This window comes from Aotus nancymaae, unplaced genomic scaffold, assembly GCF_030222135.1.
Source record: "Aotus nancymaae isolate 86718 unplaced genomic scaffold, 86718_ANA_hifiasm-v0.15.2.pri h1tg000019l, whole genome shotgun sequence".
NCBI lineage: Eukaryota > Metazoa > Chordata > Mammalia > Primates > Aotidae > Aotus > Aotus nancymaae.
Window position 1 is genome coordinate 44,385,095 of NW_026988431.1, and position 27,694 is coordinate 44,412,788.

General features: G+C 41.0%; 1 protein-coding gene across 2 annotated transcripts in view; it reads right to left on the reverse strand.

Annotated features, from left to right (window-relative positions):
• Positions 1-689: 689 nt before the first annotated feature.
• CLRN1 (clarin 1) overlaps positions 690-27,694 on the reverse strand; it is a 40,312-nt gene continuing 13,307 nt past the window's right edge. The window contains exons 1-4 of one of the 2 annotated variants that reach the window (XM_012437157.2): positions 17,835-18,179; positions 15,632-15,811; positions 2,598-2,734; positions 690-1,393 (exon numbers count right to left, since the gene is read on the reverse strand). In XM_012437157.2, coding sequence (XP_012292580.1) covers positions 1,373-1,393; positions 2,598-2,734; positions 15,632-15,811; positions 17,835-17,859 — 363 coding nt within the window. In that variant the 5' untranslated portion in view covers positions 17,860-18,179 and the 3' untranslated portion in view covers positions 690-1,372. Of the gene's footprint in view, positions 1,394-1,492; positions 2,735-15,631; positions 15,812-17,834; positions 18,180-27,694 lie in introns of those variants that run through there. The other variant, XM_012437156.2, reaches the window with a different exon arrangement.

A 27,694-nucleotide genomic window follows, 5' to 3' on the forward strand; every position in this document is an offset into this window, starting at 1 on the left:
CTTGATTGTATAAATGTATGAGACTCTGGTCACATTGAGGGCCCTGAATACCTGTAGTGTGACATGAAGCAGCTTCCCTGGAGGACCAGATGGGACAACAAGAGCAAAAGACTGTTGGAAATTGTAAGGCACCCAGATAGGAGTGCCCCTCCTCTTCATTCTAATGCACCATCTGCACCTGTTTTCGCTTTATTCTGAGGCCTGCTCCTATTCTGGTTAACATGTCTTGCCTTGGCTGGGTCCACCTGGACGGACCCCGGGTGGAGTTCATACATTGTTCTTGCCGTTCTTTCTGGCAGATCATCAGCACTGATGTTCTCAGATATGAGGGTATCTGAGACAATGAAACAGGTTCGCCTCCCCAGGGCCAGCAGGGGGCCCCATGACCTTGTGAGAAGCCTGGCTGCCACCTAGAGAGGGAGGGCTAGTCCCAGCAAAACGAATGTCATTCCCAGGGCCTTTGATTCCCACCAAGCAGGAGCCACCATCAAGTGTCCTAGCCAGAACCCTCTCCTAAGGACTCCCCATAGGCCCTGGGGACTATGCGTTTCATCTGCAAGAAGAGAGGGAGACTCTGGTGCACTGCTGGTGCCCAGGTTGTTTCCTGCTTTATTTTGTGTGTGGTGTGCTTTGCAGGGACCTTTTGAGTGTCTGTCACAGCCCTGCGTCTCCTTCCCATCCAGGGAGCATGATGGGTTTGCCTCTTAGGTCCTCATTAGTTTTTGCAGCAGCCGCTGCAGGTTTTCTTTCTCTTTGTACATAACAGAGAACAATTGGAGACTTGTTTTCTAAAGAGAAAAGCCTGGCATTTGAAGGAGTTTTTCAAAACTCCAAGAAGACAGAGAGGGATCACATGAGTGTGCGGCGGATACCTGGCCTTGGGGACCTCCAGCCAGCTGCCCACGAGGGACATAGTCCTTGTCCTCTCATCCCACTTTCCATTTCCAGTGCTTCTGTACTAGACCATTTCGGCTGAAGACTTACAGAACTGGGCTCTAGCCTGTTACCCAAAAAAATCCCCTTTGTGGCTAGACTGAATTGTAGTCTTCTAGAAATTCTCCAGGTGTATTTCCTGAGTTAAGGGGAAAAACCAGCATCTGGAAACTCAGGGTGTGTTCTGATGTCTGCTAGTGAACAGCAAATTGACCCCAGAGCAAGTTATTTCTCAGGTATACAGTTGCTTCTTCCTTGTAAATAGTTCCAAAAGGGAAAAGGTGTTTTAAGGAGCACTTTCAAGCTCATTATATGCGGGTTGCTTAGTACCCAGCACCTGTGGCCAGAGGCCTGGTGGTCTGTTTGCTGTCATTCTCTGCTTTTTCCTTGGTGCTTTCCGGAGGATGGCAGGTTGAGTGTGAAGGAACCAGTTCCAGGCTCAGCTGTGGCCTTTAGTCAGCTGTAGATCAATCTGATGGGTAATTCAGAGAAGAAAAAATCGACCTGGGTCATGCTTTGTGACAGCCAGACCAAGATCAAGATGACACAGTGATACCATCGTAATCCCAGATTTAATATAATTTTCACAATTGCATATTAGTACTCGAGACACTATAGCTAGAAAAAAAAAAACAAAAACAGCCCCCAGTGAGTCATTTTCATCAAGTGCACTAGTAGAGATCATTTTTCATGATTCCTCAGTGGTCCCAACAATTATGTTCATTGAAAGTACTGTCATGAATGTAACTGGGACTCGGGCACAGGAGGAAAAATACCCTTAGCTTGGTTCTTTCTGCTTTCTTTCTTTCAGAGTTTGTAAATTTTGACCAACAGACATGGTTAATAAGACTATGCTTTTTTAAAACCTATATTTTATATTTATTTTATTTTTAAATGTTTCTAGAGACAAAGTCTCACTATATTGCCCAGGCTGGTCTCAAACTCCTGAACTCAAATGATCTTCCCACCTTGGTCTCCCAAAGTGCTGGGCTTACAGGTGTGAGTCACCACACCTGGCCTAAGGCTATGCTTCAAACAAACTTTAAAAAAAAAAGTGTGTTGATATATTTTATAGATGTTCATTTAATACACTGCCATTATAGGAAAGCGATTCCAGCTCAGTTTTCTGAAATCTGTGGCAACAAATGTGTGGATATATCAGAAACAGTATTTGCTTTTATTAAAATACATTCTGTGTGCCTTTTGATTCCTTTTTGATGGAAAGGCATCTTGCACTTTGACATATATACGCATACATATATATGGAGTAACAATCTGTCGATTCTAGTCAACTGCCTTTGACTACCTGTGTCAAGCAGTTTCCCACCCGGTGAAACAACTTTTCAAACCCTTCCTTCTGCTTCCCTTACTTTCCAGCCTGTATCCTTAGTACATAGTTTGTAAACATTGTAACAGAGGGTCCTGATGCTTTAATGTATGCAGACTAAATTTTACATAATATGTACAAAATTAACTATGTCTAAAAGTGACCAAGTCTACTCCCTTACTTGTAAAATTATAGAGAGGTCTGCCTTTCAGTACATTAGATCTGCAGCTACATTAGTTGTTTCTGAGTCTTTAGATTTTGCAAAAGGGAATTGAAAGCCAGCAAGTCGTATTAGGAGCCCATTCAGAAAATGAACAAAAAAGCAAATGAAAATGACCCAGAATGAGATGGCATATTTTTCACTTTGCGTTTTGTAGACATAAGTCTCTTCTTTATAATTTGCAATTTTTTCTGAGAGATGGTGGATTTTCACTTCAGAGGCAAACAGTATCATGACAAGACAGCCGCAGGAGCCTGCAACAGAAGAAACAACGTGTTGTGACAACTATTTCCTGATTGTAAGATACAGGGAAGAGGGTCAATGTGTAAACCAAGGAAATCTCTTACCATCATCTCCACTTACATTCTTACACAAAAAAATACGTGCATATTTGTAATTATGAGCCTGATTTTTCGATCTATAGGTGATAGTGCCTGGGTTATGGCTCTGCTCTGAGTGAAGATTTGTGTGTGTGCTCAGAAGTGCAGTAGGGGAAAGGAGGTGGTTAGAATCAAGCTGATCTTACAAAGACTGGGAGATATTCCTCTTTGCATGATGTGAAGGCTGAATTGCTGGCACTTTAAAGGCATAATGGTGGAATCAGGCTACAAAGCAGCCACTGCTATGATGTAGCTTCAAGAGAAAATATTTCTCTGTACTTCACAGGCCATGAAGGATAAATGCCAGTCATGCGGCCTCTTGTGAAAGGCCCCAGGCCTCCCTTCAGAAGGGTTACCACGGCTCCTTAGGCTTTCACTTGGGCACAGCTGCACAAAGAAAAACCTGAGCAAAGGCAGCTATGGATGAGGTGTTGAGGTGGCACATATCTCTGTTCTCTTTGTTTATAACAGAATTCAGATTTTTAGCTACCCATGTGACTGTCTTGAATAAAGATGACATTGTTCAGCTGAGAGTGGTTGGGATGTATGGGTGGAAAAGTCTTCTTGAGCTATACAGGTACTAGGGGCCTGTCCTTTCTTTCCCACTTCCTCCTTCCTGTGGCTGAAATATGGATGCAATGGCTGGAGCTCCAGCATATATTTTGGACCAATGTGGCCCCAGAAATGGAAGCTGTATGCTGTGGAAAAACAAGAAGGAGTCTAAATCCCAGATCCCTGGAGCCACTGAACCAGCCCTGGACTTCAACCTCTAGATTTTTACGTGGGAGAGAAATAAACATTTGTTTTGTTTAGTACGCTATTGTTATTTTTCCCCCTCATCTATCACTCATTGGTAGCCTAATCTCATCTTAACAGATGCAGCTGTGATTTGGATGACATTGCTGTAGGGCAGGGGCACTCCATACTGACTGGAAGCTGGAAACTCTGGTATCTCCCCTGAAGATGGACAAAGGGAGACCTCTGGATGGGTGGATGGCACAGGGAGCAGAAGCAGGTGATAGGAGGGACCAAATCAGGAGCACACTGGATGGCCAGGACTCCACAGCGCTTCCATAGCTACTGTTACACCCCAAGCCACCACAATAGGGTTCCAGTTAATAGGAGACTTGCTGGGATGGTTTTCTGCCTTAGGTGAAACCAATTTGGGTTCAAACCCTGATTCCTTTACTTACTATGTAAAATTAGGCAATTTTAATCTTCAGATCTCAATTTCTTCATCTATAAAAGGTGGTTAATATAGGTGAAGCATGATTTGCATTTGGCATTGCAATCGACACATATAAATGCTACTGATCGGTAGCTATTCCTATGGTGTTTATGGATTCCTTTTTTCTTGCAAGTCCTTATAATTTATTATATTTTATATATATATATATATATGATATAATTTGATTTAGGTCAAACCAGTTTGGTTTCAAATCCTGATTCCTCCGATTATGATGTCAAATTAGGCAATTTTATTTCAAATTCTCATCCCACCCCATATCAGGAACACCTGAAAACATCAGGGTAGGCAACACAAAAGAACATATTACAGTGTCTTTTTTTTTTTTCTCCAAATAGTCTCCCACTAAGTTTATATCTCCTTTAGGACAGGTAAATGCTTTTTGCTCTTCAATTAAAGTTAATCCAAATATCCTAGGAGTGGCAACATAATGGCTTGAGTTTCTATTTATTAATTCACTCATTCATTCATTTATTCAATTAGACTTATGTGGCAATCATGGGGATAGTTGTGGAGATTTAAACATTAAAGAAAATACACATGGTTTCTGCTCTCACAGTGTATAATTGGGCAGAGGACATAAAATCAATTGCTAACCAATTACAGTGCCGGTAATCTAGGGGGAGTAGAGGGGCTGTTACTGAGAGGGTGGGGAGCATTATGGAAGGTTCCTTAGAAGTAGCCAGAAGGAGCTGTAGGAAAAGTTAGCTGAGCAGAGGGAGGCTGGACAGTGTGGGGAGAGCATTGCAGGCAGGAGGAGCTACGGTGCAAGTGACAGCACCCATTCCTTTCCTGATGTTCAGGCTAGGTTTAGGGTAGAGGTAGAGATTGCGGGCAAGGAAGGAGGGGAGAGGTGAGCAGAAAAGGTGACATCACATTTCTTTTACTTTAGAATTTCACATAGGACTGGCCCGTCAGCTTAATCATCATCAGATAATCAAATAATATAATTTTCTTGAAACTTCACTTTCTACCAGCCTCAGAGTGGTAGCTGAGAATATTCCTTTGTACAATTTTGTCAGCCTATTTTTGTATTCTGAGCTTAAAACCAGAGCTCTCCCCTGGCAAAACCGTATTATTGCTTTATTGTTAGATCCTAACAAAAAGGCTGCAGTGCTGTTTTCTCTTTATCTTTTATTCGAAAATTGTGGAGAAAATGCCATTGCTTTTACCATAAGAGCCTTCTTTGTCTGCGGAGATGGTGAATTTCAGACAGAAGTGAAACAGTATTTCCTGAGCGCCTGAAAGGAAAATTCAAGCTCAGTTTCCTTTTCAAGTCGTTAAATATTTTAAAGGTACTACTTTGTTAAGGAGACAGTATCACAGCGAGGCTGTATTTCAAATTCCTAAAGTAAAAGTTACTTGGGGTGACATAAGACTCAAAGCCTTTTGCCGTAGCTCATGTTTCAAGCACACGAGCCCCCAAAACAAAGTGTGCCGTCTAAGAGTAGAGACGACAGTGTGATTTTGCTCTGGATTCTAGGGTTGACCGCGAGATCAACTTTGTCATTTCAGGGCCAGAGGTTAGAAACCCAGCCTGAGTCTCATAACCTTTCAGTGACTGCTAAGAGATATGAAAGGAGGCAACTCAGTGTGAACTTGGGATATTTTTGCTTCTCTCTGTCCATGGCTCTAAAAAAGACATGGGATCAAGGGTAATTATTTATGATTTATGAACCGAAAGGCACACATGAAGAGTTTCTCTTTGTGGCGTGGCTGCTGAGGCTATGAATGGAAGTGTGTAAGGGATATGAGTGATGTGAGAAGAGGACTCAGCCTACGCACTTCCAATATGACCCTTTGAATCCAGCGAGAGGGGCTCCTGCTTTGGGCCCCACATTTAGAGGGTTCTGCTCTGTCTCTCTTCTGGAGAGGTCCCTTTCCACAGCATGAGGAATCCTTGAAGTCAATGGAATATGCCTGCCTCGCGTGCCTGACTCACGTTTTCGGGACCCTGGAATTAACTTTGTAAATAGCCCTAAGCCCATTTTCAAGACCTATGGGTCATTTCTCCTGGGTTAGTCCTCCCAGGGTCAGAGGATGGGTGAGGAATAGCTGTTTCAAGAGACAATGGTCAGAGCTTGGATCCATGGTGCAGTGTCCACATACACATGCCTGAGGCTCTTTAGCATGTCCAGTGGAGCCAGGCAGGGAAAGAGAAGTGAGTTTTCATTGATACTCTTGCCCAAGACTTCACAAATGGTAGGATCAGTCCTGCATGTCTTTCTCCTCTTTTTCCCACTTATCCATGTATACCAAGAGCTCAAATTCATATGGTGCCATTTGGACAGATTTCTCACGTGTCTGTCCATCTGACCAACACTGCTCCTGCTCCCAAGAAAGGTTAGAATAAACCAGGACTTTGGAAAGCCTGCCAAACCTCGCTTGAGCTGTACTTCGGAATATAACCAGGCACAAGGCCCAGGTTTTGCTGCCCAGTGTCTTACTCGATGACCTACAGCCATTTTCCTTTCATCTGTCTGATTTCCCTACCATCTGGCTGGAGCCGTAGGATTTTTTTTCTTCCTTTTAATGACTTTGATTACTGAGTTAATTTCTGACTGAATAGGATAGCTGAGTTATAGGGGTGTCACACCATGAATGATCAGTCAATTAACGAACGTTGGTAATGTGCTAGACACTGCACATTCATGACTCTCCTCTGACAGCTGTCTGAGAATGAAGAACTGAGCACTGGTCTCCTCCAGTCCTTACTATATGGGGAATGCAGGACACAGCCAATGAGAGTTGCTTCTTCATCCCTGCATGACCCTGAGGGTACCTATGCTTTTATGAGTGGAACACCCTGCCAGGATCTGTGGGAGTCCAGAGGACTTACGGGTTTGGGTCCTCGAAGGGGAAGAAATCTCTGAAATGTTATCCTATTATCAGTAAGATCATATTATGGGAAATAATAAATTGGAATTTCAATTCCATTTAAAGTAATGACCGACATTTTCAGAAAGCTTTCAGCACATCATCTTCCACTGTTGTATAGGTGAAAAATATAAGGGACATTCTGCTGCCAATATAGAATGATAAATGGATAATTTCCTTTTCAAGGAATATTAAGAGATGATAAATGGGAGCGGGAAAGCCACAACTTTACAAGTGCAGGTGTTCGTTTTCTCTAAAATTATGCAAATGTCAGTAGAAAGTTGGTAATTGAAAGTAAGGTCACCAGCAATGATTTCTTCCACAAATAGGAGTTGTTCTGACTCTACACTGCTCCAGAGAGCGATTGCTACCATCTAGAAAGGGACAGAGGGACAAGTAAAGTGAGTTAATACCATAGAGTAGATTTTGAGATTGCAATGGCAAGCAATTTGGTCATGTGTTTCCAAAGGGTAGATGTAGATAAAGGAATAACGGCATTGGGTCTAGCCTGTTCACTTTATCTTCTGTATGGGAAAGTTGAAGAGCCCGTATCTAACCTAAGTTTTACAAATGTTATGTTATTGAGAAGGATGATTAGTGCAAGAAGAAATGGTCTAAAAATACCATGTTTATCTCATTAGAATTTATTTTCAAAAATAAGAATGTCATTTATTCCTAGAAAATATGCAGCTACTTTTGTTCATTTATTCAACAACTATTTATTGAGTGCCTGTTGCACTGTTGTGGGAACTGGGGGTACAGCACTAAATGAAACAGACAAGAATCCCTTTCTTCACAGAGCTCTCAGCGATGGAGACAATAGAGAGAGGCAATAACTAGATAAGTATATTCAATAGTTTATCAGAATGTGATATATACTAAGGAGAGTAAAACAAAGCAGGGAAGGCGATAGAAAGGCTGGGGAGGGATGGCCAGGGGAGTCCTCATAGGAAAGATAACATTTAAGTGCATCTTGAGAGAAGTGAGGGAGTGAGAAGATAGATACTTGCAGGAAGATTATTTCATGCTGAAGAAAGGGTGAATGTAAAGGAAGTAGGTGGTTTGAGTGAAGAGGGGAGGTAGGTAAGGAATAGAAACAGCTGAGCTGCCTGTGTGTTTCTGAAGTAGATACATCAAGTGGTGCTTTGGAGGTCACAGCAAGGACTTGGGTTGTGACTCTAAATGAAACAGAAGGGAAGACATACATTCTGAGTAGGGCAGGAATCTCTTTGCAACTGTGATAGAAAATGATGAAGCATTTCCTTGCACAAGGTAATGGCTGGGCCGTGTATAAAGTAAATGAAACACAGTCCTCCTACCACACCGTGGACATGAATGACCTGGAGTGTGATTCCTCACAACACTGCCCATTCAGCCACTGCCCTGCATGTGAAAATGAAATTCTTTGCCCATTGCTGACATTGGCTGTCTAACATTACTTCTCTTTTCCTTCTGTGGTATCTTTTCTAAGTTGTATGCTGAAAAACTAGCAGAATAGTTTCATTGCTGGGTTTTCCTGCCACCAATCCTTTGTCCTTCCTCAGGCTCTGTGGCTTTGATGACTGGATATCCCTATATGTCTGTCTTGAACTCCTGAACAACAAACAGCTCCTCCATAAGGATTGAAGTAGAGATAAGATGCAGATTTTTAAAATCACCAATTGCAAAATAATGTGCCGTAGACATATTTCAGAGGCCAGGGTATTATTAATACTGAAACTGATATATAATGTTAAGTGTTCTTCTATTTTTGTACTGTTCTTTATTTTCTTGTCTTTGGGTATATGAATGTGCTTATGTTCCACGCTGTAGCTGTAATTATCATAATTAATTAGGCTCATACTAGGAGAATCCTCTTTTTAAAGAAAGGCAGCAATTTTGTTTGTCTTGCTTGGTATAACTCATAGCAGATGCTATGTGTAAGAGAAGGCATAACTCACGACGCTGTGTATAAGAGAAGCTACATGTAAGAAATGGTATATATAAGAGAATAATTATAATCATTGCAAATGGTAACAAACACAATTTGCAGTAAGTCCACATTTTGGTAGTTTTTTATCACCCAAAAGGCCTGAGCCGATGCCTTTCACGTCATTCTCAGAGAGTATTCACAGAGCTACTTGGATATTCTGCCACTGATCCGTGTCAAGTCTGCCAGCTGGCCTACTCTCTTTTACATGCAGATCTAGGTAAGACTCTCTCCCATCAACTGGGAAACACCCAGAATGGAATATATAAAAGTCCCCCACTCAAGTATCAGTGCTACAACTAAAAACTGTGAGTCCAATTGCTTCTGTACTCAGCTGCCTCTGGTTTGGTTTTCTCTCTTCCTCTACCTCCTTAACTTCTCTCTCTCTCGCTGTATTATAAATCTTGGGGCAAGTTTTTTTCACCCACTTTTCCCTATTCTGCCTTCTCGTGCCTGCACCTCTGTTACAGGTGACCACCTTTGTGAAGAGGTATTACTAAAATCCTACCTTGGGAAATCCTACCTTTGTGAAAAGGCGGCGCCTGTAGTAGAGCTGCAGGCAGGAGAAGGCAGAATAGGGAAAAAGGGGTGAGACATTCCTTCTGGGACACGCATAATCTCCCAGTTTTCCTTTTTCCCCTTTCCCTTTGGACATTCCTACTCAGTATCTTTTGCTGGCTCCTCCTCCTCCTGAATACAAAAATTAACTGCCAGAGTTCTTCAGGGATTGGTCCTAGGCCAAATTTTCCCTATGTACATTCTCTCCCTAGGTGATCTCATCCAATTGTATTGCTTTATATAATATCTATATCCTAATAATGCCCCAATTTATGTCTTTCTTCTAGACCTCTTCACTGAAGTCCACATTCATGTAACTGACTATTTACTTGACATGTCCACTTGGTGGTCTCATAGCATCTCAGACTTGACGTGCCCCAAATGGAACACGTGATTTTTAGGGCTGAGCTCTTCTCCCTACCCCTTTCTTGCCCTAAACTGCAAGCCTGCTCCTCTTGTCTTACCTATAATGCCACTATTTATTAGTTGCATAAGCTACCTGCAAAACATTTTGAATGTACTTTCAGAATGTTTTTAGAATGCATTCATCTTTTTCCATCTCCAACGCAATAGCATTGTCTTTCAGCAGACATTTCTTAAAGAGGTAAATCAGCTATCAGACATCTTTTTTAAATCTTTCAAAAGCTTTGCATTGCAATTAGAATCAATTCTAAAAGACTCACCACGGTTAATGTTTAAGGTCCAACATTAACTGGTATCAACTGATCTCTCTAATCTCATTTTTCCCTTGTGCCATTTTCTCCTCACGGCGCAGCCCCTAGTCACATTGGTCTTCTTTTGGTTCCTACAACAAGCAGACCTCTTTCCCTAGAGTCTTCATTGCGCTTTCTCTTCTATTTGGGATGTTCTGTGAAGGTCCTCAGTTCCTTCTTAGCTTTAGAACTCAGCCTTCCCTGACCACCATATCAAAGCCAGATCCCTGCTATCATTCTCTTTCATAGCAACTTGTTTATCACCCTCATTGTAATTACTGCAAACTGTAATCACTTAATTATTTATTAAATTTCAAAAGTACACTTTTGAAATTGGATGAGATTTTTAAAAGATGTCTGATAGATAATTTACCTCTTTAAGAAATGGCTGCTGAAAGGCAATACTATTGCATATTATAGCAACCTGTTTATTACCCTTATTGTAATTATTGCAATCTGTAATCACTTAATTATTGATGTACACTTTTGAAAGAATGACATGACTTTCCCACTAGACCGCAAGCTCCGTGAAGACAGCACTGTGTGCCTGATTGACTATGGGATCACCAGTGCCTATTATAATGGCTGGCACATAGTGGGTTCAGTCAGTGTTTGACAAATACATGAAATTTGTGAACCTATGTCGCAACCCTTAGCACTGGCTACAAATTAAAATGACTCCAGAGAGGTTAAAGTAAAACATTAGTGCCCAAGCCCTACCCCCAGAGACTATAATTTAATTAATGTGGTGTGGGACCTGAGAGCAGTAGTTTTAGAAAAGTCTTCAGATGATTCTAATGTACAGTCAAAGAGAATCACTGCCCAAAATGAACCATGGGGGGTGATGAAGGTATTCCTGAAATCCTGCCTTGGGAAAAAGACTTCTCAGCATCAGTTTATAAATGACAAGATGAGAAACAGCAAATTGGCTGACTTGCATGGGTTTCATGCAACAATGATAATGGTCAGAAATATTACATGGAGAATGCTGAGGAAAATGAGCTAAACTGGAGGCTATGAGAGTGGAAGAGACGTCTGGTTCGGGAGGCGACAGAATATGAAGCCATAAGTATGAGTGACTGTGTGAATGAAGCCATTGCTGGCCTGGTCTGTGATGTTACTTTCTTTCCTTTTCTACCTCCAGAATCTGGCATGCACATTGGGAGACATAAGGAGATGCCCATGGCAGTACTCTGGGTAGTATGGAAAGTTCCAGATAGACAGTCAGGAGGACTTCTTTTCCCTTCCTTTTCCTTTCCCCCTTCTACATGCCTCAGGATGCCAAGCCTTGGGTGCCCATCCAGCAGGGAAGTAGGCAGTTGAAGAAATGACTGTAGAATGACTTCAGCACCAGGATGGGGGAAGCTTAGGGAACCTGGATGTGCGTGGGGTAAAGAAAAAGAGAAAAGAGGTCCAAGGAGGAAACCATTTTTCTTCTCTGCTGATGATGAGCATGGCCATCGGGGCCGCACAGACTGGCGAGAGAAGCAAGGGAGGAGAACCAGTCAGCGGAAGACAGCTGACCTCTGGGGTCTCTTAATGGAATGTAACTCGTACCTGAAATAAAGGACCCCTAATGCAGTCTCTGGCCTGAGTATGTGATACATTGGCTCACATTTAGAATGTTTGGGATAAGGGCTACAAAACCCTACCCTTACACCACTGGGGCTTAGAGCCAGGGTCTGCATGAACATTACAACTGTGAATACACATTTCAAAAGTTCCAAGGGCTTCTGGGTACCATATGAGATTTAGGGGGAATGAGGAAATCTGTGATTCCAAAGTGACCTGTTTATCCCCAGAGGTCACAAACTGTCAGTCCATCTGACCCTCAAACATAACAGTTTGAGGGTCATAACAGTTTTTATTCAGTTATTGAACGTTTTGATATTTAAAAATAAATAGTGGGGGCTAAGAAAAAAAACACTGGATGATCTAAAAACACTGGGCCTTTATCCTCTGCAAGACACAGATCTGGAGCAGGCTCCTTCCCTTCCTTTCTCCCCTTCTCTTCCTTCCCTGATTTACAAACCTTTACTGAGCCCATGCTTTTTTTTTTGAGACAGAGTCTCGCTCTGTTGCTCAGGCTGGAGTACAATGGCGTGATCTTGGCTCACTGCAACCTCCACCTCCTGGGTTCAAACGATTCTCCTGCCTCAGCCTCCTGAGTAGCTGGGACTATAAGCGTGTGCCACCACACTTGGCTAATTTGTGTGTTTTTAGTAGAGATGGGGTTTCACCATGTTGGGCAAGGTGGTCTCGATCTCTTGACCTTGTGATCCACCCACCCCGGCCTCCCAGAGTGCTGGAATTACAGATGTGAGCTGCCTTGCCCAGCCGAGCCCATGCTTTTACAACAAATTCGAAGGTGGGTGAGACAGAATAGAATGCAGCACAGGGCCTGATCATTCCTGCATATATTTGTGTGCTCAGATTCTCCTTGCATTAGAGCTGGCCAAAGGCAGAGATAAGATCTGGCATTTGGATTAAATTCTATATTCTCTGAGTCATCTTGCTTTTCAAATGTTGTTAGTTTGGTCGTCTGTCAGAACTGTCAAATAATTTGTCTTCCAAATGGGCTGTTCTTCAGAATTTCATTCAGCAGCTGGAGTGCTAGCCGGCCGTGCTGCTAATAAGCTGTTGCGTCTCACCTTCACTCCAGCTTTGCTCTTCTCTGCTTTATGATGCTGGGTCAAGACTCCCCAAACTAGTTCTGCCTTGTCAGCTGCTTTCTGCCAAACGTGAGCACCAGAGGGAGAAGGAAGACAAGACGAGAAAAGGAAAGGGAGGAGGTCCCATGCCTTCCACTTCACTTGTAGTTCTCGCTGGTGGCAGCAACTGGGAGTTTCCAGCCCTTTTCCACGCTCACAGAAACCCCTCAAGGTGTCCAGGGCCAAGTCCTCAAGGTCTGAGACTCAATGCTCTTGGGCCTTTCCTCAAGCTTCTAGGTTCTGGCAATGCCAAACTTTTTTTTTTTTTTTTTTTTTTTTGAGATGGAATCTCGCTTTGTCCCCCAGGCTGGAGTGCAGTGGTGCGATCTCAGCTCACTGCAACCTCCACCTCCCAGGTTCAAGCAATTCTCCTGCCTCAGCCTCCTGAGTAGCTGGGATTACAGGTGGACATCACCATGCCCAGCTAATTTTTGTATTTTTAGTAGAGCTGGGGTTTCACTATGTTGGTCAGGCTGGTCTCGAACTCCTGACTTTATGATCCACCTGCCTCGGCCTGCCAAAGTGTTGAGATCACAGGCGTGAGCCACCATGCCCGATGGGCAATGCCAAACTCTTTCGTTGGGTCCCCCAAGCCCTAGGGTGGCTGCTTTCCGACGTTACCGTCTCTGAGTTACCTCAGGGTCCCCTTTTTGTTAGTCAGTCTGCCACCACCTGCTGAATCAATTCCCTGTAGCTCAAACTTGACCCAGCCTCAGAATCTCCTGAAGGGCTTGTTAAAATACAGACGGCCATCCTCCCCGAGACCCCCAAGTTTCTGATTCAGTAGGTCGGGTAGAGCCTGAGACTTTGCTGTTCTATCAGGTTTCCAGATGATGCAGATGCTGTTCATCTGGAGACTCCAGTTTGAGAACCACTGCTTTACATTTTATTCCTTCTGTTAAAATCATGTGTGATGGTCATCACTAAAACAGCACACCACCAGCATCCACCAGTTTGGTTTGGGATGTTTGCTGAGCAGAAGTAATCCCAACTCTCTCTTCTCATCTGGACCTTCACATGTGACTGCATCCTCTTCTCATTCTGTCTGCCCACACCCCGAGCCTGTGCTCTTGCTCTTCTGTCCTGGTTGCAAAGCCCTTGGTCTGCATTTATGATATTCCATCTCACTCCTCACTGGCTCATGTTCTATTGCTTCAAAGTTCCTGTTCTGCCAATTCCATCTCATATGAATTCTGATTGCTAAAACCTGTTCTGTCTAGGTGACCAAGTTAATATCTCCTTTCTGGGCTTGCTATTTCAAATCTGCAAATACATATTGAATTGTCCACTGTGTACAGCATGCTGAATGCTTTTGCCAGAGATACAAAGATGGGAAAGACTTAGACTCTGCCCTTATAGGGTAATCATCTGTACAGTTGAAAAGTGTATTATATACTTGTGACAAATACCAAGAAAATATTAGCAGAATCTCCACTGGCGAGAGATCTACTTTGGTTGGGTGAAAAATGTGATCAGCAGGATGTGGATGGGGTGAGATCCTAAGCAGCACGTGCAAGTAACAGTGAACAGAGGCCACACTGCGAGTGACCTGCTAACTACAGGGCTTTGTTTTATATAGAGAGAGACCTATACATGTTTGTGGCTGGAGTTGAATTGTACGGGAGAAGGGAGCAATGTCAAGAGCAAGAAAGTGCCTTTAGCCCGGTACCTGGTGGCTGGCGGCCAAAGGGCAACTTCAGGAGAAAAAACAGTTAGATAGAGATTTTCATCACATTGATTGCTGGTGTGAGTTGTTATCTTTCTGTATCTCTCCATGAAACCATCAGTAAAATCACTTGCCTCCTAGGAATCTGACCAAGTGTTGAATCTTTTTGCAAATGTAGAATGGGGTAAAATCAGAGATCGCCTATAGAACGGCCGTGTATGAATTATATACACATTTGTCATTTTCCGCTCTTTTTCCTTCTTCCACTTGCCGATAGTAAGCAGCCTTTGGCACTGACTGGACTTTATATTCTTTTCCATCAGCCCTGGCTACTGAGTAGCACATGTTTATTGATGAACTATTTTCCAGCTTTAGAGTTTATCCTTGTCTAGATATACCTAGCATACACAAAGTACCTACAGGCTTGAATATGGCTGCTCATATGTGGGTGGAACACTGGCCCTTTACTCTTTTTTGATGGCACTTATTTATTTTTATTATGTATAAATAATGCCACATTATTGAACACTTAGAAATACTGATAAGCATGAGCAGAAATAAAAGTCACCCATAGTGTCATGGTCAGAGACAACCACAACCAACAGATTGGAGTCTATTCTCTCTCTCTCTCTCTCTCTCTCTCATATATACATATATAGCCTCTATATACATATATGTATATATGTATTTTATATGTCTATTCTCTATATTTTATAAATATCAAATTAGGTTTATAATGTTTATGTAAGTTTACCTCTGCTTTTTCCACTTTTTGAGACAGCAGTTATCCTCTTGATTACATCTTCAAAAATATAATTTAATGTCAGCATCATACTTTATAGACTTCCATAAAGTATCTATGAATTCCCTACTGTTGAATTGTGGTATTTCCACACTTTTTGTTATCATGTATAATCCTACAGTGTGCATCCATGCATATGTATTATGACTATAACTTTATATTTAGGTAGACCATCTTTTTGATATATTGAAAAGTACATTTGCCTTCAGAGGTAGAATTTTGTACTTACCTGAAATGAAGCTCAAAAGATACAACCCTAGGGGGCCATGCAGAGTTTCAAAGGGTTTTCCAAAAGCGTTGTACATGAAGAAGGCTGCCCCCACCATGGTTAACACAATAAAGATGGCAGAGAAGAGAATGACATTGACGTGGATGCTCACTGGGATCACTTTGAGCAAATCTGGAAAGACTGAAGATAAGACAAAACTAGGGTCAGAGGAAATTTCATTAGCAGTAGTCTGCAAGTATAATTTTAAAAATTAAATCTCTCTCCTTTTTAAATTTCAAACATCACTAAAATCCTTCTGATGAATACATTCTCAGTAACTTATAAGGGGTTTACAAAAAGGTTTAAAGATAGGATCATCTTATAGGGTTCACCAGTAAGAATTGGCAAAGAGGAGATTTGAGGTAATTTATTTTCTGTACTTGGTCATATGTAATGATTTAAACAATTAAGTGCTGGCTTTATAACCCAAACCTATACATTTTGATGATCAAGCTTTTAATGACCTTTCTCAGTAGTCATTTAAAAAAATCTATCTTAACTTGCAATGATATTTTAAGTGTGGAGATATCTGGGGAGTTCAAACATCAGGAAGTTTTCATATTTACTTTGTTACCAAAAAAATTGTTTCTAGTCCACACCAAGATTAAAGAATGAAGATATTTTCAGTCAACTTCAATATTTTAATGTAGCACAAAGCTGTGGGGAAATAATTTCTGGTACTATGAGAAATATTTCCACGTAGAAAACACGCCAAATCTATTTCTAGATTTTGTGTTCAGGTCAAGTTTTTCTTGTTTGTAGAGAAAGCGAAGCCGTACATTTTAGGGTTTCTCTTGTCTGATGAGGCATCAGCAAATCTGGAAGAACCAGTCTGGAGAAGTTTAATTCAGTTCATTTTAGTTCACCAAACATGTATCAAGTGCTTAATTTATTTACTGAGCACCTACTATGTGCTAGGGATTCTAGGTGCTGGAAGTAGAGCCATGAAACAAGATGGGCAAAGTCCCTGTTGTCTCACAGAGCTTATAACCTAAAGGGAGAAGACAGACCACTAGACCACGCAGTAGCTTATTTCCAAAGATGGACACAATGCTTTTCCCCCTTTCACACACATGCCACTTCCCATTTAAGAGGTAGAATTTTTCTCCCAGTGCCCTTGAACTTGGACTAGCCTTGGACTGCTTTGACCTCCTGAATATGGCAGCAGAAGTACACTGTGCTAGTTTCAGGCCTGTTTGATAAGAGAACCATCAGTCTCTGCTTTTTATTTCTCTTGGAAGCTTGAGCTGCCAAGAAGTCCAGGCTACTCTGCTGGAGAGAAAGCCTGCCTGGAGGGGCACTGAGGCACCAGACACAAGAGGGAAGAAGCTGTCCTGGATGTCTACCCCAGAAAAGAAGACTCCAACCCAGCTGCTATGTAACTGCAACAGTTAGGTGAGGCCCCCTCTCAAGAACTGTCCAGCTGAATTAGTAAATTTTTGTTTTAAGCCCCTGAACTTTGTAGAAGAAATGTTATCCAGTGGTAACAGTGACAGAGGCCTAGGAATTCTAGGCAAACAGGGGCAGGTCCCTGGCAAAACCTCACTTTTGAGCTGAAAAGCCTGAAACCCACTGCCCAAAGTGAGAACTTCTATCCCTGTGTGCCCGCTTTTTCCCAATTGGTTTTTTCTGAATAATGTCTTTTTACCAACAGAATGTTGCCTTTTCCAAAATTACCTATGACCCGCTCCACACCCACCCCCATCCTGTGCCTATAAACACCCCAAACTTAACCAGTAGACATGAGAAGTGGCTGGACATTAGAGAGAGGCAAGTTGACTTCAGAGATGGTGTCTGGACATTAGAGAGAGGTGACTTGACTTCAGGGGAGAGTGACCTGCCCTTCCCGTTACCTTTTCAGCTTCCTTTTCTGCTGAGAGCCACTTTCATTGCTCAATAAAATTCTCCACATTCACCATCCTTCAATTTGTCTGTGTGACCTCATTCCTCTTGGGCACCAGACAAGAAATTCAGGATGCACAAAGTGTGGGTACTCAAAAAGACTGTCACACTGGCCCTTTGCCCTCACTGGCAGAGGGCAGCCAGCCCACGTGATGAAGCAAAGGGCCCAGTGAGCTGATAACACATTGCTGTCCGCAGATGGCAGAGCTAAGAGAGCATTGTGACACACCCTCTGAGGCCCTGGGGTTGCAGGCACCCCCACCTGGATGCCACTGCAGGGCCTGCATGGAGTTTGCTCCAGCACTAAAGCAGCCAGCCGGTTCCTGCACTCATTCATGCGTATGCTCCCTCCTGCAAGGGGTTGAGTGGGGCAGGCTGAGTACATGGGGCACTCCTGTGCGAGCCTGTGAAGGGGTCAAGAAAATATCCCGCATCAACAATAAGATAGTTTCAGATAGTGACACATGTGATGGAGTAATAAAATAGGTAATGGGATTTTGGGTGATCTCTGAGTGGATGGGGGTGGTCAGGAAAGTGACGTGAATTCACACCTGAATGTTGAGAAGGAAATCACCCATGAAGATCTAGGGGAAGAACTTTTCAGGGAGCCAATGGAAAAAAAAATGTTTCAAGGAGGAGTAAGTGGTGGTCTGTACAAATGCACGCCTCATGGCCATAACATGCTACTCCCAACCAGATGCTGGAAGTGGGTAGGAGAGAAAGTTTGTTTGGTTCAGGATAAGCCCTTCACCACTGCTGGATGTAACTAACTAACTACACATGTACATACATGAAATAAGCTTAGTGCTATCCAATAGGGAGTACCCTCTTCATAAATACAGAGGTGTTTGGATCCTGATGGTGTTTACCAGCGTCCTCACTCAGGAGTCATGGCCAGGTCATTTGCAAACTGAGGTTTAGTTGCACTACATTTCCTTTATCTTATCATAATCAGAGAAATGCACATTAAAATTGTGAGATACCATTTTCAACACATCGTGTTTACAAAGATGAAAACATTTGGCAATATCCTGTGTTAGCTAGGGTATAGGGAAATGGGGATGCTTGTGCATTTTTCTTGGGAGTATAAATTGGTATAACCTCCTTTGAGGCAGCTGGGCAATATCTATAAAGCATTAAAATGCACACATCCTTTAGCTCAGCAGTTTAACTTCGAGGATTTTATCCTATGAATATTTTTGCACATGAATCCAATAAAGTATTACAAGCATATTCGTTGTAGCATTGTTTGATAATAAGAATAGGTTGAAAATAACTTACATGTTTAGCAGTAGCATATTCATACAATGAAATATTAGTCAATGATTACAAAGAATGAAGCAAATCTATAACAGCATGGATGGAATTATTCATCAAAATGTGATGTGAGATGAAAAAATGAGCCAAATAAATGAAGACGGATGTGCATCATTCTGCTATTTGCAAAAAAAGCCAAAAGAGAATGTGTATAATAACAAATATTAATAATAATGTAAGCAATTATCTGATTTAGTTCTCTCAACAGCCCTATGAGATAAGTACTATTTTCAAAAACTGAGGCACAGAGGCCAGGTACCATCCCCAAGATTTATATTTAGTAAGTGGCATAACAGGAATTTGAATTCATGTTCTCATACTTAACCATCTTGTTACAGCAGCCTTGGGGACTGGCATGTGTGTCTAGGCAGAGACTATTTCTATAAAAGTGGCAGCATTGCTTCTGGGAAGGGAGACTGAGGAACAGTCACTATGTACCTTTTTGTACTATACTTAAATTTTTCTTTTTTTACTTTTCTGCAAGCATTTTCTATTCAATGAATACATACTTTTTTTAAAAAATTGGAAGGATAAATGAAAACATAAAAATTCCTATGAGTGTTATAGATTAAAAGAAATTTAAGAGATGTATTAATAAAATGTAATGTATGGCTTCTGTTTCTGAATCTGGTTTGTGATTTGAACAAACTGTTTACAAAAAGACAATTTTGAGATAGGGAAAATTGGACATGGACTGGGTATTAGATGATATTTTATTATTGATTTTATTGGTTATGTTAATGATGTTGTGGTTGCACTTTTAAAAGTCATTATTGGTAAGAAATGATATGGATGAATGGCTGGCTGGACGGATAGATAAAGATAAGATATGTAAAGACACCCACCCATAGGCCCAAAATAAAGGGATAGAGGAAAATCTACCGAGCAAACATAAAACAGAAAAAGGCAGAGATTGCAATCCTAATTTCAGACAAAAAAGATTTCAAACCAACAAAGATAAAAAAAAGGCAAAGAAGGGCATTACATAATGGTAAAGCATTCAATTCAGCAAGAAGATCTAACTATCCTAAATATGTATGCAGCCAACACAGAAAAACCCAGATTCTTCCACACAATAGTAGTGGGAGACTTCAGCTCTTCACTGACAGAATTAGATCATTGAGGCAGAAAATTAGTAAAGATATTCAGGATCTGAACTCAACATTGGACCAAATGGATCTGATAGACCTCTACAGAACTCTCCACCCAAAACCAACAGAATATACAGTTTTCTCATCACCACATGGCACATACTGTAAAATCAGCCACATAACTGGACATAAAACAATCCTCAGCAAATGCAAAAGAACCAAAATCATATCAAACACACCCTCAGACCACAGTGTAATAAATATAGAAGTCAAGACTAAGAAAATTGCTCAAAACCATGCAATTACATGGAAATTAAACAATATGTTCCTGAATGACTTTGGATAAATAATGAAATTAATGCAGAAATCAAGAAGTTTTTTGAAACTAATGAGAAGAAAGATACAACATACCAGAATCTCTGTTACACAGCTAAAGCAGTGTTAAGAGGTAAATTTATAGCACTAAATATTCACATCAAAAAGTTAGATCTAAAATTAACAACCTAACATCACAACTGAAAGAATTAGAGAAGCAAAAACAAGTCAACCCCAAAGCTAGCACAAGACATGAAATAACCAAAATCGGAGCTGAACTGAAGGATTGAGACCCAAGAAACCATTCAAAAGATCAGCAAATCTTGGAACTGGTTTTTTGAAAAAATTAATAATATAGCCCACTAGCTAGCCTAATAAAGAAGAAAAGAGAGAAGATGCAAATAAACACAATTAGAAATGATGAAGAGAATGTTACCACTGACCTCATGGAAATAAAAATAACCATCAGAAACTATGAACACCTCTATGCACACAAACTAGAAAAACCTAGAAAAGCTAAATAAATTTCTGGATACATACACCTTCCCAACACTGGACCAGGAAAAAACTGATTCCACTTCTAAGATCATTATTGATCTATTTAGGGAATTAGTAATAAATACTCTCCAATGAAAAAAATCCCAGGACCTAATGGTTTCACAGCCAAATTCTACCAGATGTATACAGAAGGCCTGGTACCATTCCTATAGAACCTATTCCAAAAAAATTGAGGAGGAGGGACTCCTCCCCAACTCATTCTAGGAGGCCAGCATCATCTTGATACCAAAACCTGGCAGAGATAACAAAAAAAGAAACTTCAAGCCAATATCCATGATGAACATCATGCAAAAATCCTCAACAAAATACTTGCAAACTGAATCCAGCAGCACATCAAAAAGCGAAACCACCAGAGTCAAGTAGGCTTCATCCCTGGAATGCAAGGTTGGTTCAACATTAGCAAATCAATGAATGTGATTCATCACATAAACAGAACTACAGACAAAACCCACATGACTATCTCAATATATACAGAAAAGGCTTTTGATAAAATTCGACACTGCTTCATGTTAAAAACTGTCAGTAGACTAGGTATTGAAGGAACATAACCTCAAAATAATAGCCATATATGGCAAACCACCAACATCATGCTGAATGGGCAAAAGCTGGAAGAATTCCCCTTGAAAACTGGCACAAGACAAGAATGCCCTCTCTCACCATGCCTATTCAACATTGTATTGGAAGTCCTGGCCAGGGAAATCAGGCAAGAGAAAGAAAGGCATCCAAGTAGGAAGAGAGGAAGCCGAACTATATCTGTTTGCAGAGAACAAACTTTTATATCTAAAAACCATATAGTCTTGGCCCAAAAGCTCCTTCAACTGTTAAACAACGTCAGCAAATTCTCAGGACACACAAAATCACTAGCATTCCTATACACCAACAACAGCCAAGCTGAAAGCCAAATCAGAAAGACAACTCCATTCACAATTACCACAGAAAGAATACAATACCTAGGAATACAGCTAAGCAAAGAGGTGAACAATCTCTACAATGAGAATTACAAAACACTGCTTGAAGAAATCGGAGAAGACCCAAACAAATGGAAAAACATCCCATGCTCACTGATAGGAAGAATCAGTATCATTAAAATGGCCATACTGCCCAGAGCAATGTATAGATTCAGTGTTACTCCTATCAAACTACCAATGACATTCTTCACATAACTAGGAAAAAAACTATTTTAAACTTCATATGGAACCAAAAAGAACCCAAATGGCCAAGATAATTCTAAGCAAAAAGAACAAAGCTGGAGGCATCAGGTTACCCAACTTTGAAATATGCTATAGGGCTACAATAACCAAAACAGAATGGTACTGGTACTAAAACAGGCACATAGACCAATCAAATAGAATAGAGAGCCCAGAAATAAGGCTCTGTACCTACAACCAGCTGATCCTCAACAAAGCTGACAAAAACAAGCAGTGGAGGAAATACTCCCTACTGAATAAATAGTGCTGGGATAACTGGCTAGCCATATGCAGAAGATTGAAACTGGACCCATTCCTTACACTGTATACAGGAATCAACTCAAGATGGATTAAAGATTTAAATGTAAAACCCAAAACTACAAAAACCCTGGAAGACAACCTAGGCAATACCATTCTGGACATAGAACCTGGCAAAGATTTCATGACAAAGACACGAAAAGCAATTGGAACAAAAGCAAAAATTGACAAATGGGATCTCATTAAAATTAAGAGCTTCTACATGGTAAAAAGAAACTCTCAACAGAGTAAACAGACAACTTAAAAAATTGGAGAAAATATTTGCAAACTATGCATCTGACAAAGGTCTAATACCCAGCATCTATGAGGAACTTTAATTTATAAGAGAAAAGCAACCCCATTAAAAAGGGGGCAAAGAACATGAGCAGACACTTTTCAAAAGAAGACGTGGCCAACAAACATGAAAAAAAGCTCAACATCACTGATCATTAGAGAAATGCAAATCAAAACCGTAATGAAATACCATCTCACCAGTTAGAATGACTATTATTAAAAAGTCAAAAAATAGCAGATGCTGGCAAGGTTGCAGAGGAAAGGGAACACTTACACAGTGCTGGTGGGAGTGTAAATTAATTCAACCACTGTGGAAAGCAGTATGGTGATTCTGCAAAGAGCTAAAAGCAGAATGACCATTTGACCCAGCAATCCCATTACTAGGTACCTACCCAGAAGAACAGAAATCATTCTACATGCACACAAATGTTCATTGCAGCACTGTTCACAATAGTGAAGACATGGAATCAGCCTAAATGCCCATCAATGACAGATTGGATAAAGAAAAGGTGGCGCATATATATACCATGAAATACTATGCAGCCATAAAAATGAATGAGATCATGTATTTTACGAGAAGATGGATGGAGCTGGAGGCTATATCCTTAGCAAACTAACACAGGAACAGAAAACCAAATACTGCATATTCTCACTTACAAGTGGGAGCTAAATGATGAGAACTTATGAACACAAAGAAGGAAACAGCAGACACTAGGGTCTTCTCGAGGGTGGAGGTTTGGAGGAAGGAAAAGAGCAGAAAGAGTCTATACAACAAACCCTCATGACAAGAGTTTACCTATGTAACAAACTTTCACAGGTACCCCCAAACCTAAAACGTTTTTTAAAAAAAGATAAAACTGCTCAGCTGTATTAGTCCATTCTCTCATTACTGTAAAGAAATACCTGAGACTGCGTAAATTTTTTTTTTTTTTTTGAGACAGGGTCTCATTCCATTGCCCAGGCTGGAGTGCAGTGGCTCCATCTCAGCTCACTGCAACCTCTGCCTCCCAGGTTCAAGTGATTCTTCTGCCTCAGCCTCCTGAGTACCTGGGATTACAGGCACCCACCACTATGCCTGGCTAATTTTTATATATTTAGTAGAGACAGCGTTTCACCATGTTGGCCAGGCTGGTCTCGAACTCCTGACCTCAAATGATCTGCCTACCTCAGCCTCCCACAGTGCTAAGATTACAGGCATGAGCTACTGCACCCAGCCTGAGACTGGATAATTTATAGAGAGAGGAGGTTGAATTGGCTTACAGTTCTGCAGGCTGTACAGGAAGCATGGCGGCATCAGTTTCTAGGGAGGCCTCTGGGAACTTAACAATCATGGTGGAAGGCAAAGTGGGAGCCAACACTTTGCATGGCCAGAGCAGGAGAAAGAGAGAGAGGGGAGGTGCCACATACTTTAAACAACCAGATTTCATGAGAACTCACTTACTATACAGTATTAAAGGGGGCAGTGATATACTATTCATGAGAACTGTGCCCCCATGGTCCTTTCACCTCCCACCAGGCACCACTTCCAACACTGAAGATTACAATTCAACGTGAGATTTGGGCAGGGGTGTCATCCAAACTGTATCATGAGCTCTGTTTGGAAGACGGTGGTAGTGGCAACGTGGGTGTTAAAGGTCACAGATGTTGACCTCCTGTTGTCAGTACTTGAACTTGTCCATGCTGCCCCATCTTCCAGCAGCGTAACAGTCTTAATACTTCTGGCAGTGTAGCTGGTTTCATAGGAAGGATGGACATTTCAACATTATGATGATCTGAAAGTTATAAGCGTTCAGTAGAAACCGCACTTGGAATTTTGAATTTTGATCTTTTCCCAGGCTAGTGATATCCAATAAGATACTCTCAATGCTGCACCAAGCGCAGCTCCCAGTCAGTCACAGCATCATGAGGGTCAACAACCGGTACTTTACAGTGTCCTGTGTTGCCAGGTGATTTGGCTCAGCTGTAGGCAATGTGTGTCCTGAGCACATTTAACATAGGCTAAGCTAAGCCATGATGTTCAATTGATTAGGTGTTTTTTTGTTTGTTTGTTTGTTTTTTGAGATGGAGTCTCATTCTGTTGCCCAGGCTGGAGTGTGATCTCGGCTCACTGCAACCTCTGCCTCCTGGACTCAAGTGATTCTCCTACCTTAGCCTCCTGAGTAGCTGGGATTACAGGCGCCCGCCACCACGCCCTGCTAATTTTTGTATTTTTAGTAGAGACAGGGTTTCACCATGTTGGCCAGGCTGGTCTTGATCTCCTGACCTCATGATCCACCCGCCTTGGCCTCCCAGAGTGCTGAGATTACAGGCATGACCCACCACGTTGGGCGATTTGGTGTATTTTCAATTTAACGATATTTCAGCTTTTGATGGGTTTATTGGAAGTAACATCATCATAAGTCAATGTTCATCTGTACTACAATAACCTGGCTTCTGGAGCCTACCTTACACTCAGTCAGCTATTGACTTGGTTTTTACTAGTGGTTACTAAAAAAAAAAAACAACTCTGATTCCATTCATCTCCCCACCTGTTAAAAAGATGGCTACTTCATCATCTCTGATAGGGTGGCTAGGTTAAGCCTGTCTGAAAGTTGAGGATTGTTGCCGAATTGAAACAAACACAGAAAGAAGTTGCACTGATTTACCACTTGGAGAAGCCAGAAGCTAAAATAAATGATCATGTGGAGCAGTTTAATTCTTATGAAATCTCTGAAATTCTCACTCTTGTGAGAACATCACCCAGCAGGACACTAATCCCTGCATGCTAAATTTACACTTTATCAGGTTTCTTCTTTTTCTTCTTCCTTTTTAATCAAAAATCCCTGAGTCTGTAATGACCAGCCAGAACTCTGGTAACACCCTTCTGTTTTCTGACCAACACTAATATGACTTTTCCTTGGTTGAAGCTGAGAGCAGACCATTCAAACAAATACTGAGAGGCTTCACTTCAATAATGTTGGATATTGTGTCTCTAGGAGGTAGACTTGCTTGGTCTTTCTGTTCTTTTAGATTTAGGATTACAGCACAGAGAAAGGATTTGAACATTTTGATCTGTGAAGGAGTTGTCATTGATCCAGCAAGTCACTTCCGGTCTCCAGAAAGTACTTGATTAGCTATTGACAACTGAAAGGGAGTTATTTATTAAAACACACAGCCAATGCCACATTAGTAACTTAACTCCCTGTGCATTCAGAATTATCCTCCCTCTCTTTCATTCTTTTATCTCTGATTTCTTCACTCTATGAGTCAATGTGTCTAGGTCTCCTCATCCTTAAACCATCCTGGACCCCTAATTGCCCTTCTTTTCTCTCCATTATCACCAAACTTCTTCAAAGAGCAAATGCAAGTAATAACAATAAGAAAAAAAACAACCAATAATTATAAAACATTTGCTATGTTTCAAGTACTTTATTTTTTTTGAGATGGAGTTGTGCTCTGTCACCCAGGAAGTGAGTGGAGTCCACTGCAGCCTCCACCTCTGGGGTTCAAGGGATCTTCCCACCTCAGCCTCTTGAGTAGCTGGGATTATAAGCATGTACCACCACGCCCAGCTAATTTTTGTATTTTTAGAAGAGACTGGATTTTACCATGTTAACCAGGCTGGTCTTGAACTCCTGGTTTCAAGTGATCCACCTGTCTCAGCCTCCCACAGTGCTGGGATTACAGGCATGAGTCACTGCGCCCAGCCAAGTACTTTATGTATATAACACGAATTAGCACATTTAATTCTAACAACATGGGGAAGGTATTATTTTATCTTCAATGTATAGATTTCAAACAACCAAGGCACAGAGAAGTTAAGTAACTTGCCCAAAGTCACACACTGGCATTGATTTTATTTTTTTTCTTCCTATTTTTAAGATTAAAGTAAAATTAGCAGAGCATAAAAATATCCCTTTTTAGTGTACAGCTCTGTGAGTTTTGACAAATGCATACAGTTGTGTAATTCCCAAAGTAATCAAGATATAGAACAATTCCCCCATTCTAAAAACTCCTCCTACCCCCACTAGGAAATTTTGCCCCTTTGCAGTCAACCCATCCTCTATTCCCAGCTCCATATTTGTAACTCCATAAGAAACTGCAAAGTGTTTTCCAAAGTGGCTGTACTGTTCACCTTCCCGCTAGCAATGTACAAGAGTCCTAGTCGTTTCACATTCTGGCTGGCACTTGGCAGGTTTTTTAAGTGGTAGCCATTTAACAGATATGTAGTTTATCTCCGTGTTGTTTTAATTTGCATTTCCCAAGTGTCCAGTGATGTTGAGCATCTTTTTGTGAGCTTATTTGTCTTCCATAGGTCATTTTTGATGATGTGTTCATATCTTTTGTGCATTCCTTATTGAATTGTTTATTACCGAGTTTTGAAAAGTCTTTATGCATGCTGGATACAAACCCTTTATCAGATAAGAAATTCACAAATATTTTCTCCATCTGTGGCTTGTATTTTCATTCTCTTATCAGTGTCTTTTGAAGAATAGTTCTTATTTTTATGAACTCCAATTTATCGAGATTTTTTTATGTATCATGTTTCAAATGTCAAATCTAAGAAGTATTTGCTGAATGCAAGGTCACAAACATTTTCTGTGTTTTTCTTCTTGAAGTTTTTAGTTCTAGATTTACATTTACATTTGTGATCTATTTGAGGTTATTTTTTGTATATGGTACAAGTCTGAGTCAAGGTTAATTTTGTATTTTTGTATATAGATATCCAATTGTTTCAGAACTTAGAAAGCTGAACATAGATTTAACATGTAAACCAGGAATCCCATTGCTAGGTATTTACCTAAGAAAGTTAAAAACATGTGTCCACACAAAAATCCATATGCAAATGTTTATTCATATTTGCCAAAAACTGGAAACGATATCCATTGACAGGTGAATGGATAAACAAGCTGTGGCCCATCCATGTGATAAAATACTAGTTAGCAATAAAAAGATACTGTTACTCACAATAACACAGATAGCTGTGAAATGCACTATGGTAACTCAAAGAAATCAGACTCAAGAGGCTGCATGCTGCATGATTCCTTATATATGACATTCTGGAAGAAGCAAAATAAGGACAG